The 13341-nt window shown below is 41.2% G+C and overlaps 1 protein-coding gene across 1 annotated transcript in view; it reads left to right on the top strand.

The window, feature by feature from the left end:
• The window catches only part of LOC111145083 (APOBEC1 complementation factor), an 81472-nt gene extending 76169 nt beyond the window's left edge, over positions 1-5303 (top strand). Inside the window, exons 10-12 of the mRNA XM_022499712.1 lie at positions 1036-1172; positions 1848-1990; positions 5069-5303. Coding sequence (XP_022355420.1) covers positions 1036-1172; positions 1848-1990; positions 5069-5220 — 432 coding nt within the window. The 3' untranslated portion in view covers positions 5221-5303. The remainder of the gene's footprint in view (positions 1-1035; positions 1173-1847; positions 1991-5068) is intronic.
• The last annotated feature ends 8038 nt before the right edge of the window (positions 5304-13341 follow it).

Here is a 13341-nt window from a genome sequence, read left to right as displayed (position 1 = left end):
GCTCAAAGAGGCAGGCAGAATGTCTGCCAGCTAAAGCAGTCTACTGGTGCCCAGGACCCTCTGGGAAGATTTTGTAGACAACAAGAGACGCTACAGAGCCAAGAGTCGTAACAAGCAAAAGTCATCAGAGGATATAAGAGCAATCTACAAATTTAATAATCTGGAAAATGCCTGTGATTGCAGCTGGATTCGTGTCAGAACCAATGAGATAAGAAGTTCCATGGAGTCAGCCCGGGGCACTGTTCTGTCCCCAAGTCTTATTCCTTTCACAGTTAGGCCCTGATTTTCAGTTTCCTGAACCTGCTGACTCATGGGAGCACTGGGGCTGGTGGGTCACTGAAAATGACTGCGGGATGAAAAAAAAAAAAAATGGGTGCCTTGAGACAAGATTCAGCTTGGAGTAGTGAAAAAGGCAGAAAAAAGCATGCAGGAAGATTCTAAAACTCAGATCTTTGTGAAAACAGCCAGAAGTGGTATTTTGCCAAATAAAGACATTGCAGCGGTCCACATCCAACTATTAATGCTCACCAGTAACTAATAACCATTAAACTTTTTAACTCAATTTTTTATGAAAATGTGAAGTTAAAACCCTATGACAAACGACATGAAGTAAGTATATTCTTAGGTTATTTTCTGTAAAACATTATAAATAGAAGGATTGACGGTAGTCATGAGGAAATGCAGCCACGGAAGTGCTTGAAATGTCCACTGTTTTTAATGGAATAAATTCATCAAACAAATCGTAAAGTTAAACTATTGGTAAAAAAAGTTATAGCTAATGAACTCAACTAAAAACATATTAGAATAAATGGTGTGAAAATGATTTTTGTGAATTAATCGACATAACATTTTAAATGGAGTTCAAGTTGAGTTCATCTTAAATTTTATGAGTCATTAAACCCTGTGGCATTTTCTATTTTCTTAACATTAGCTTAAATGCTGAAGATTAGAGTTTAAAACCCTGAAAGCTGGAGAAATCATGCAAATGTGACATTTGAAAGGGAAATCACTTTTTTTTTTTTTTCACTCTCGTAGATATTAGAAGAAGTTTGTCAGAAAAACAACTGGGGACAACCAGTGTATCAGCTGCACTCGGCCATTGGACAAGATCAAAGACAACTTTTCTTATACAAAATAACCATTCCTGCCCTGGCCAGCCAGAATCCTGCAATGTGGGTAACATCTCCAAATTCCTAATCTTTAACGCTTTTTAGAATAAGAGTCTCTTGTAGATCAAGTGTATTTTATCACTACCCCAATAAGCAAAACACTTGGGTCTACTGCTTGCTCGTGTTTCATTAAACACAAACGCTGAGATGTGTAGTTGGGACGTACGTGCCCAGGGGCGTCTGACATCTCAGAGGCCCTGAATTTCACACAATATAGACTGTGCAGTGTAAGCAACCAGTAAAAAAGTGCAGACATAAAATGCAACAGGAATCGGAACTAGAGTCCATTCTTTTATCTGCGTAGTATTTAGATTGAACCATATGAAATTGCCATTTTATCCATGACCACAGCCTATGCGAGGTCACTTACATTTTGGATCAAAGTCCTCTCTGTGGGTGAGTATTGCCGCCTGGAGCCTGACTGGGTACACGTTTTAGAAACCATCCTGTTTCACGTGTACCTTAGAAAAGCCATGTGGTGAGTTCCAGGTGTGCTCCAGGAATGTCCTCTCAGCCCCCGCTGTCGTCCGCGCATACACCTGTAGAGGTCTTCAATGCAAAGAGAATGAAAACCACGCGGATAAAATTCCATCATCTGCAGCTCTTAGCCCGCGAACAGCGACTTGGGTTTTGTCCCATCTCAGCACCTCAAAGGTAACGCCTGACTCTGCCTTGCAGCCACCCCTTCACGCCTCCGAAGCTCAGTGCTTACGTGGATGAAGCAAGGACCTACGCGGCCGAGTACACCCTGCAGACGCTGGGCATTCCCACCGACGCGGCCGATGCCCCCACCGCGGCGGCTGCCGCCACCGCCTTCCCAGGTGGGGAACATGGCACCCTGCCCGGGGTGTTTGAGAAACAGCCCCCCCACCCCGGTACCCTGAACTCTGAGAGTTTTTTTTTTTTAACTCAACCACAATAAATCCGGTTACACATTCTGTGACCAAACACACGGGGCAGATGCAGGAACCATCAAGGTAGGAGCTAAGAGTGAGCGGGGAGTAGAAGAGGGGTCTAGCCAGCTGCGTGACCTTGAAAGAACCAGTTTCTGTCCCTGGATGGGTGGGGTTTTGACTTTCTCGTTCAGAGAACTCGGAACTCCCTAGCAATAGTTGTTTATCTGCCTGCCAGGCATTTCCCTAAAAGCTCAGCGTAGTTAATTACGCCAGGAATAGTCTGACGCTGCAAGGAGTAGGCTGTAGCGTAATGGCTGGGTACAGCGGATGGAACCCAGGACAGGAATGATGAAGGAAAGGGGCCAAGTCAACTGGCTTTTAAGGAGTCCTGGAACTCGAATATTTGACTCAACCTGACTTTTATTGCTTTGCTTTCCGAAAGCAATGTGTAGATCACATTTTTCTTTTTTTTTTTTTTTTAAGATTTTATTTATTTATTTGAGAGAGAGAGAGAGAGAGCAAGCACAAGTGGGATGAGGGCCAGAGGGAGAAGCAGACCCCCTGCTGAACAGGGAGCCCAGTGTGGGACTGGATCCCGGCACTCTGGGATCATAACCTGAGCTGAAGGCAGACGCCCAACGACTGAACCACCCAGGCACCCTAGATCACGCATTTCTTAAATTGTTTTAAGTCAAAAACTGTGAGTATGAGAGAGACGGAGAGCTAGCAAGAACCTTTCAGTATGTAGATAATCAGCTTTCATTTATCTGTCCTATAATTTTGGACTGGAGCCTATGCTGTTTGTTCAGAATAAAGCCTCTCTGTAGATCGGCATGCCTTCAGGGTCCTATTTAAAAGGCTTTTCCCCATTTGTTATGTACCTACAACAAATGCTAATAATTTAAAAAATGAACCCTCTAGAGATTAAAAGTGACCAGATAAGAAATTTGTTTTGTAGATCCTTCCTTAGCAGTTAGCTTGAATAATCCCATTCTTTTTTAGCAACCAAAGTTCATTTCTTTTGAAGACATTGGTCACTTCAACTTGTCACTATGTCAACGGACCTCCCTTAAGACGAATTCAAAGATCTGGCTGGACCCAGACACAGGGCGTTTCTTTCAGTCCATTCTGTCATGTGCTGGTCACGTTCAGGCATGAGAACTGCTGTATTCCTCTCATCTGTAATACCTGGGCTCACTCTCACTTTCTTTTGTTTCTCAAAAACTGCAAATATGCTTTCCATCCTGGCAACTAAACACGTTTCACACATGAACACGACCTCAATTCCAGCTTTGTTCCAGAGAACATAGGGAGGATGGGTCGTGCGCCCCCAGGAGGTTACCAAGGCAACAGCTGCCACCACAGAGGGCAGGTCCCCTGGGCTGGACTGGGGCCATCAGTCCCAGGCTTGCTTTCCACAGAATGTGGTGTTGACATGTCCGTCTACTGGGGACCTATGCCAGGGTCTCTCGGTTCCTGGAGAAGGTTGAATCCCTGTCTCATGGAAAGCTGCTCCCCAAAGACAGCTAACTAATGTACTATAAAAATAAATGAGCCCCTGTCAGAATGTTACAGTTCGCTTGCACATTGGAAAGGATTCGCTTTCACCTAAGAATGTTTGATCTTGTCCTCTCTCCTGTTTGCTCCTGCAAGAAGTAGAAAATATTTAGGACATGAGAGTTGTTCTGGGAGTGCCTAAGAATTTGAGAGCCTCTCTTAAAACTTTGCTGTGGAGTCAAGCAAAGAATAATAGGTTCCAAGGGAAGAATCTGTTTAAAGTCCAAATACTCTTGCTCTTAAGAAAGTGGCCAAATTGAAAAAGAAAATTCAAAATTCCCAAAGATAAAATCCACATGACACACACACACATACACACACACTCTCGCACGTGGGTCTTTCTTACTCACTTATTTAGAAATACTCTTTCCAAAATCATGAAAGTAATTGGTAACACATTTCTCACATCCTTGGAAAACATACCAAACTTCAGTAGTGCGTTAGTCAACATTACTGGCCAAAGTGCCCAAGCCAACGAGTGGATTTAATTTTTTAAAATATAGTCCAGCCAGCTTCCTGCCACCACTTCCTGAGAAGCCACCAGAAAGAAATCAGTGTGTCTGGGCTTGGGATGACTGCCATGGCACATAATCCAAATGGATGGTTTTGTTGTTTTAAATCAGGACCCCATTGGTTGCTTAAGTAAATTTTTCCCCTTTTTCTTGTCATCTTCACACTTTTTGGATTATCTCAGAATTAGCTTAATTTTGATCTTAAACATTACCAGGGAAACATCGCTATTGTACAATAGCTGTTATGCCCTTTTCTCTAAAAGTGAATGTCCCTCGGCCACACATGATCCTAACGTGACCGCACATGGTGGCCTCCTTACCATGCAAAGCCCTACAGCTTGGTGGTGAAACAAGAAGTCCTGGCCCTTCACGGTTGGGTCTACATGAAAACAGACCAGGTATTTGCTTGCATGGTGCTATGCAGAAACACGTTAAAACTTTCCAAATTGTTCCTACTGGTCTACCCACTCCTTATATGTCTTCGGTAAAAGCAATGGTTTTTAACATTTCATTTAGGTGGGGGGCATGGGTCCAGCAGCAGACCCACAGAGCCCCACCCCTCAGCCCGGCCAACCCGTCAGTCACCTCCCCTCCATTATAAACTCTGAGATCCTCTGCAAAAGTTCTCAATCTCAAGCTTTAACCAACTTGGCATCCTCTTAAGTTTCCATGTCTTGGACTCTCTCCCCAGGGTTTCCAGTTTTCTAAGCATGAAGCAGTTCTGGTACACGCAGCTGACCTCACTTTGAGGCATGCTGTCCCCTAATCAAAGAGTCTAGGTATTAGGTCCCCTGAATTCACTTTTTAAAAACCTACATTTTAACTTTTGGCTCTAAGTGAGGTTAACTTTTGGTCTTCCCAAGAGAAGACAATAAAGCAGGAGGGAGCAAATGTGCATGGCTTCTGATAAAGTTTTCTCCACCTCCTCCTCCAGGATACGCTGTCCCCAGTGCAACGGTGCCCGTGTCCGCAGCCCAGCTCAAGCAAGCGGTGACCCTTGGACAGGATTTGGCAGCATATACAACGTATGAGGTCTACCCCACTTTTGCAGTGACTGCCCGAGGGGATGGATATGGAACCTTCTGAAGATAGCTTTAAGTTAAGAAATACACAGAACTCTATCCAGAAGAAATAAACCTCTCGCTCAGTTTCCTTATATGATCACAAGTCCTACTTTTCCTAAAGAGATGCCTTTCTGGAGACTGCTCAGCTTATGCTAATGGTAGAATCAAGACATGAGGACATATTCCTGGTGATATCAAGTATCAAGAAGCCTCTTGTCCACCAGAAAGCTTAAGAGCCATTGTCCCCAAAAGTTGGTTCTCCCAGGTTCCTGAGGGTATTGGGCGTGTGTTTATGCTCCCTGACAACGAGAAGAGAGGGTTTTTAACCAGCAAGTGTTCAGGGGCTGAGCCGACCCGGCCAGTCAGGAGCAACAAAGGGAGGCAAGCAAACTCCAGAGCCTTAACCCCAGCTCACAGTTCCTTCTGTGATACACAAAGTCATGACCAGGCAGCGGTAGGGTGAGAGGATGATTTTATAGAAATGCTTTCCCTGTTGCCCACCACATGGGGTATGTTCTCAGGCCCAAGTCTGTGAAAGACAGCCCAAGGTTTGATGGGGCCAGCATCACTTCCATCTGAAAATAACCCGTCAATCTGTCCTGGGTGTCCATCTCCCCGCCCTTTCCATCTCCCGGGGACCCCTCGGAAATCCATGTGATGTGTTGCAGATAAGAATAAAATTAGTCCAGACCCAGTGTTTATTAAACTTATCAGCCCACACCTCTCCTTCCCTGGACCCCCCTATCCTTCCGAAGCATCCCCCAACAGAGTAAGCACCCCAACTTAAAATGGACTCTTCTCCCTTTAAACATTTTGACTTTGTCCACTTGGATTTATTTTCACATCAGTCTCATTTTGATCATGTCAAATACCATAAAAATGTACACCCAACCTACAGGAATATCACTTAGAATGCTTTTTCCTATTCCACAAATGGGCTGAAAAGTCATTTCAAGGAAAGAAGTGAAGGTCTACTCTCATTTCTTTGGTGTTTTTGCCACACCCTGACCACCATCCAGCATTCAGAGACAGTTATCTTAGTGTGGGGTTGGCCTTGGATTGTCTAACCCACTCACAGTCAGTCTGCCAAGAAATCTACCTTCCCTTCCTTCCACTTTCCACGAGTATCAGATGGCTCTATCATATCTGAGCCTTTTGGTCTTGAAATGGACACAGAAAACCTTACAAACACACATCCTACTACTGATTAGAAGTGGACTCTTAGACACCCAGCAAGGGTGTTTGTGACCCAACTTCTCTAGATCTTTAGGCCTCTCGCCAGGAACATCTCATGGGGATTCCAGAGCTACAAAAAATGGGATAGAGGGAACAGAAGGCATTACTTTCTTGCCATACTTGTAAATGACCACTTTTTGCTCAAAATTAGAAATAATTGAGGTCTGAACTCCAAATACCTATCACCACTGCTTCTGTCTCTTTAGCAGCTTAAGACATACAGCACCAAAATTTCCAGTTTAAAAAAAAAAAAAATCCCTGTGCCCTGGTACAATTTTATAGGACTCAAAGGAAAACATAAACCCAAAGACAGAAAAATTTGTCAACTCTTGAACAGAATCCTGTGATCTGACATCAGCCCAGATTCCAGTCAAAATCAGCTAAATTTCAGTAACAATGAAAAGTCCCTCTAACCTTTCAGTTCTGTTAACTCCAATCAGACATCAAAGGCCTCGAAGCTATAGCTCACACTCTGAAAGGCTTGGTGCTTTTGGCTTTGCATGTTCCTCATAGTCCGTAGGCCAGTGGTTCCCAAACTTGGCTACACGTTAGGAACACCGGAAGGGCCTTTCAGACCACGAATGCCAAAATGGTGCCCAATCCCCACTACATGAGAATATCATGGGGCGGGAGCCTGGCCCCCGCGTTTAAAGATCTTAGATGATTTCAGAGTGTAGCTAACTTTGGGAATGGCTATAGTCTTTCTATTTCAATGCTCTCCCCTAATGTTTTCTTTATTTATTTTACTTGCATTAAATAGAAAAATGCAAAAAATAAAATTTGTCCAAGTTAAAACAGATAGTCAAATCATATTTTTATAAATATTCATCTCATTAAAAGTAGGGATTTGAATGTAATTCATATTGGCTTCAAACTAACTCTTGGCCCAAACTAATTCTAAAAATGAGAAAGTAAAAAATTCCTCTGTCAGCAATTCTTAAGGTCCAAATCAACGTTCCCCTACAGACCTGCTTTTATACTCAAAAATAGTAATGACATTGGGGCAGGCAAGTTCCTACTTAGTCCAAAAAAGCATTCCAAATTCCAAGAGCAAAAATTTTCATGTTCTTTAAAATCTTTGAAAATAGAAAACAGTGCTCTGAATGTCTAGCCAATGCCAAATGGAAGGTCTGATCCAGAAGAGTTTTAAATGTAAATCAGAATGAATAGTTAGTTAATACAGGAATGTTTTATGAGAAAAATCTTTATTCCAGATTAAATTATTATGATTTTTTTAAAAGGCTCAGAACAGAAACCTAAATATACAAAAACTGGCAAAGTGTCAAGAAAATTGCCCCCAGAACACCATCTCATTTCTTGCTTAGGGAAACACAAGTATTTGTACATTTACCTCCTAAGGACTGATTTTATTCAAGTGAGTAGATGTGGTTTTACTCTATTAAAATCTAGAGAATACTTTGAATTCCATTAGAACATATTCATAGAAAGTATCAATGTGTCTACTGTGCCATCTGTATTTACTTTGCCCAAATTAAGTACTGTAGGGCAACTACACAGCTCTACAACTCAGGATACAGCTATACTGAGTGTGAAACTTTTAAAAAATGGGATTTTTAAAAATCATGTGTAAAACCAAAAGTTTATTTTGCCTGATGTTTATATTTTTAGACTTTGGAAATTAGCACCTACTTATGACCTATTATATCTTGCGCATCAACCTCTATTTTTTTGTTATTTGTTACTTCATTGTTTCTTAGGAAAAAAAACTCTTTATATAAAGAGGAAATTTAAAATGAGTCAACCAACCAAGTGATAACAGAATACCCAAATCAAAAATTTAGAAGCATCCAGCAAGTTAGAATGGAGTTTCTAAGTTTCGGTAATTAACAGCTTAGTGAACATTAAAATCAACCACTGTTACTTAGGAAGAAATGGACAAGCAGTGAGACTGGACATCTATCTTCGTACCTGTAAAAATGCTGTCTGTTCTCAAATTCCTATACTTCTCTCCCAGCCCATTACTGTAGCTAGAAGACCACCTTTAGCTGTAACAAAGTGACCATTCCCCTACATAGCTAGTTTTCTCCTCCTACTCCTGCCCAATCCTGGTATCATGCCAAACCACACTGTGTTTGGATAAAAACACCCAAAGTGCTGCTAGAAAGCTACCTCGTGTGAAGAAAATACTGACTTCAATACATATCTAACAAACCAGAATTCCTTAACTTTTTAATGGTGGATGGAAAGCACAGTATAGCTATGTATAGATAATAATTGCTTGGAAAGTTAGTTTTAGTTTTATACAAAAGTTTTAAGAAATACACATTCCTCTGATCACATAGATTAGCTTTTCATATATATTGCCTCAATATAATTTTCAATTTATGCTGTTTTCACTGTATTTTTCAATGACTGTTTTATAGCTCTGCCTTGGACAACTGAGTCACGATTTGAATCCATGGAGGACAGGGGATTCTCTAGGGTGCCTTTTTAAGAATGAGGGTTAGTAAAGAAAGTTATTTTGAGTAAATTGTCTTTCCAAAGCTACAAAGTTTGATAAAATCTATTATTGCTGTCCAACTCCAGGCCTATCCAAGATTTCGCAAAAGTAACTTACAACTAAAAGTGAAGAATGTGTCCCAGGATACACAGGAGGCTATGATCTCTTATCCCCTTTCTTGCATTCACACAGAAATTCCCAGGAGATGAAATGTACCTACAACTTAACCTGGAGATTCGGTACTTTTTATATCTTATGGATACGTTTTTACCTATTGTAGATGCATCTGTCCAAGATGAAACTTAAGTTTCAAAGGTGACACCTTAAGTGAACTTTGTGATAAATTTTTTTGTTTGTTTTTAAAGATTTTATTTATTTATTTGACAGAGAGAGATCACAAGTAGGCAGAGAGGCAGGCAGAGAGAGGAAGGGAAGCAGGCTCTCTGCCTAGCAGAGAGCCCGATCAGATCCAGGGCTCAATCCCAGGACCCCGGGACAATGACCTGAGCTGAAGGCAGAGGCTTTAACCCACTGAGCCACCCAGGTGCCCCTGTGATAAATACTTTTAAAAGAAAATATTAATAGCAAAATTTAATGTACTTATTGGAAAACAAGAGAAAGTAGGAAATCAATATTCCTACTTGATGGGTAATAGTTATATGTTTCATTAACATGATCATCAGATTTGAAGCTGAGATTTTACTTCATTCTGGTGATGTCTTGAAAATGCTTCAGGCTTTGCAAGAACATAGCCATAGAAATGTAATGTACCCACCAGGATATATGTTTATATTTGCCAACATTAGAACAAAGCAAAGCCAATGAGTAAAACCATAAGAAAAATGAGATTTTCTGACCCCCATGCCCTATCACTTTACTTACAGAGTGAAACATTTTTTAAAAATTTCATTCAGTAAAAACATGGATACAGAATATTCTATAGTTCCCAAAATGCCCATTTTAAAAAGCCATCTAGTTCGTACAGTGTTTATACGGAAAGCAAAATATGTGAGTTTAATAGGGACAGCAGTACATGCCTTGAACAGACAGGCTCATTTATGGGAGAACGCAAACTTTATGCATCCCCAGGTCACCTCCGTTCTGTAGGAAAGTTAAAGAAAACATTAAACTTCACCTAATAGTGAAGAGAAATTAGTAACCCATAGAGAAGTGAAAAATAATTCACTTATTTTTCTGGAAATGTGCCTGGAATGAAATCTAGAACACTTCTGCATCTCCCCCTCTCACTTTTCTCCTATTGAATATGCCTTGTTCACTTTTCACAATTGTTACTTTGTCTAAGGGGAGGGGAGATGCCAAGAAACCATGCTTTAAAGAAGGTAAGCTCCTGGACGGAACTTCTTGGAGCCTGAAGAATGTCAACCCCACCCAGGGTTCAGCAGCCTCTCTGGGGTGACGGTCCAACCCAGCTGGCAGGGATAGCCCCAGCTTATGTCTGTGGTCCCACTTTATCTATTTTTTTTTAAAGATTTCATTTATTTATTTGACAGGGAGAGACAGCGAGAGAAGGAACACAAGCAGGGGAGTGGCAGAGGGAGAAGCAGGCTTCCTGCTGAGCAGAAAACCTGACTCGGGGCTCGATCCCAGGACCCTGGGATCATGACCTGAGCCGAAGGTAGATGGCTAATAACTGAGCCACCCAGGTGCTCCCCACTTTATCCATGTTAACGATAGCCCTTGGTACTCACAAATGTGTCCCAATTCCAATAACATACAGTGACCCCATCTTTACGGCTCCTTTTTATTTTCTCTCTTTTTAAAATATTGTAGAATTGGGTTTATCCTCTCCAGAGCAAGTCCACTTTAAACAAAAAGGCCCAACAATTTCTTTCTGACAGGGATGGGAGCCTCATGAACAGAGGAACACATCAACTTCTGCTTCATGATCACCCTCAAGCTACCCATTCCCTTTTCCCTTCCATGTTTCACAGGTTTGCTCAAACTCTCCCATCTCACTTCATTGTTATGGTTGCTCATGAACTCTTCCCTACAAAAACCCTCATAGAATCTCTTATAAAGTTTCAAATATTTCTTTTTTTTTTTTTAAGGATTTTATTTGACAGAGAGAGAGAGAGAGATCACAAGGAGACAGAGAGGCAGGCAGAGAGAGAGAGGAGGAAGCAGGCTCCCTGATGAGCAGAGAGCCCAATGCGGGGCTCAATCCCAAGACCCTGAGATCATGACCTGAGCTGAAGGCAGAGGCTTTAAGGCACTGAGCCACCCAGGTGCCCCTTCTTTTATCTTTTTAAGATTGTATTTATTTATTTGACAGAGAGAGAGAGAGAGAGAGAGAGAGCACAAGCAGAGGGAGAGGGAGAAGCAGACTTCTCACTAAGCAGAAAGCCTGATGCAGGACTTGATCCCAGGACCCTGAGACCATGACCTGAACCAAAGGCGGAGGCTTAACCCACTGAGCCACCCAAGCGCCCCAGGTTTCAAATATTTCTTAATAGAAAATAAGATTGACAGATATTTCCCTTTTTTATAGAACTTCTTTTTCATTATTTTCATTTATTTTCTTCACTAAGATTAAGAATTAAACAAATCATTATCCCTCCCACTGTAAGCCCACAAGCCTCTACTTTGTAGAATGCGTGATCAGTCTGCATTTACCATGCACCTTCTCTTATGCCAGAAACTGCGGATGTGTGTGCGTGTTTCCTCAGTGGGGTTCACAGTCTAGCGACCCATTCTGTGTTCTTATAACCTGAGTATAGTTACACTTGGTAGCTTGTTTCACTTAGCTGGAATCCCCACAGTTAAACCAATTCTCTAAATTTTAAGCTTTAGTTATTATTGCCAACTGCTAGGCAGCACAGTGAGGCTTTTTAAAGATTCATGTAACTCTTCACCTGTAATTATTGCTATTCACGTTAGAGGAGTTTTCAAATATGCTCCCCAGGAGAAATACACAAGACAGTGCAAAGAATAAAAAAGAATTAACAATTTTCCTTAACAGTCCAGAAGCTTTAAAATATGCTTGAAAAGGTGGAATCGGCAAGTTCACATACTCATTTATGACATTAAAGAACAGGTACCTCCATGGTTTGTCGTTCGCTTGAAAACACTGTGGTTATTAACTATTTGTTTTCTAAATACGCCCATATTTATAAAATTCCAAAATCTTTTTAACAAACCTTATCTACACCTAGTGTTTGGCAATGAGTGGCTTGCAATGAGGCATACATGCCCCTAACAAATGTCCATTTTATTTTGAACTTTGGTACTTTGTACTGTAATTCCTAAGAGATTTGGGGGATCTGAGCATCTGAGAAGAAGAGCCACAGATAAATGTATTTAAGATCCATCTATCATTGTCCCTGGTTTAAATGTTTCATAGAATTATTGGTATTTTTGTTTCTATTCCTTCATGAGGTCTTTTTTTTCCCCTCGCTACTTTTCTGACTACAGCAGAGCCGGACATCACTGTCCCCTGTCAACGAAAACGATGCTGTCAGCAAATGCGTTTCTGGTTTCCACGTGATAAACCATCTCTTGCTTCTCCTTGTTATTATTAATGACTTTATTTATGTGAAGTTAGTTAGCTGAGGTGCCAAAAAAGACGGAGAGATTAAAAACAGTATTAAAGAATGTGCATCGGGCACTTATTTTTGTACCGTGAGTACAGTATTTTCTAGAACTCTGATCGATCTAAACATACCGAGTAAAATCACAACATCCGTTCATTGGGAAAACGATCATGGGTTTGGAAGATGCAAACATAATGGGACCACAGAATCATAAATCACGTGAAATGAGCCATAATACAGTGTAATTCCAGTGACAAGTGTAATTTCAAGATGACAACATGGTTTCGATTGAATTTGGAAGTAACATTATAAAGTTTTAAAAAGTACCAATGTGAGTTGATTTCTTTTTTTCCTCTCCTGAACGCCATATTTCTACTCTTTTTTGAGTAAATACCTCAATATTAATGACCTATAATTGCAGGTATCCTTTGGTGATCTCTTTACATTTGCATCTTTTATAAAAGTTCCCTCTGGGGCATCTTCTGAGAGTAAAGGTAACATTTAGTAATTAGGTGCGTTATTTTCCAATCAACAAAGAAAACAAGAGAAATACCTAGAGGCTACAGATAAAGAGAAAGCGTGCCTACAGAAAGGTCAGTGAGCACTGAGGCTGACATTTTCCTATCCTTAATGGACAAGACCAGACGTCAGAAACCATCCCTCAAACCCCAGAACCAGCTGCCTTTGTGAGCTTTTCAAAGGACTGAGCTAAGACATTTTTTACATTTTAAAAGGCCGTTTAAGCTTAAGGGAAAATCTGTGTCAAGACCATGGATGGCCCACAAAGCCTAACATAGTTACCCTCCCGCCCTTTACAATGAGTTCGCCAACCCTGCATAGGCCACACCTCCTATTTTGGCTTCTGTTACCGGTAGCACCCCACTTCTAAGTACTA

The sequence above is a fragment of the Enhydra lutris genome, unplaced genomic scaffold, assembly GCF_002288905.1.
Source record: "Enhydra lutris kenyoni isolate GAN:26980312 unplaced genomic scaffold, ASM228890v2 scaffoldscaffold12, whole genome shotgun sequence".
Taxonomy (NCBI): domain Eukaryota; kingdom Metazoa; phylum Chordata; class Mammalia; order Carnivora; family Mustelidae; genus Enhydra; species Enhydra lutris.
This window is presented reverse-complemented; position numbering and strand designations above follow the sequence as displayed.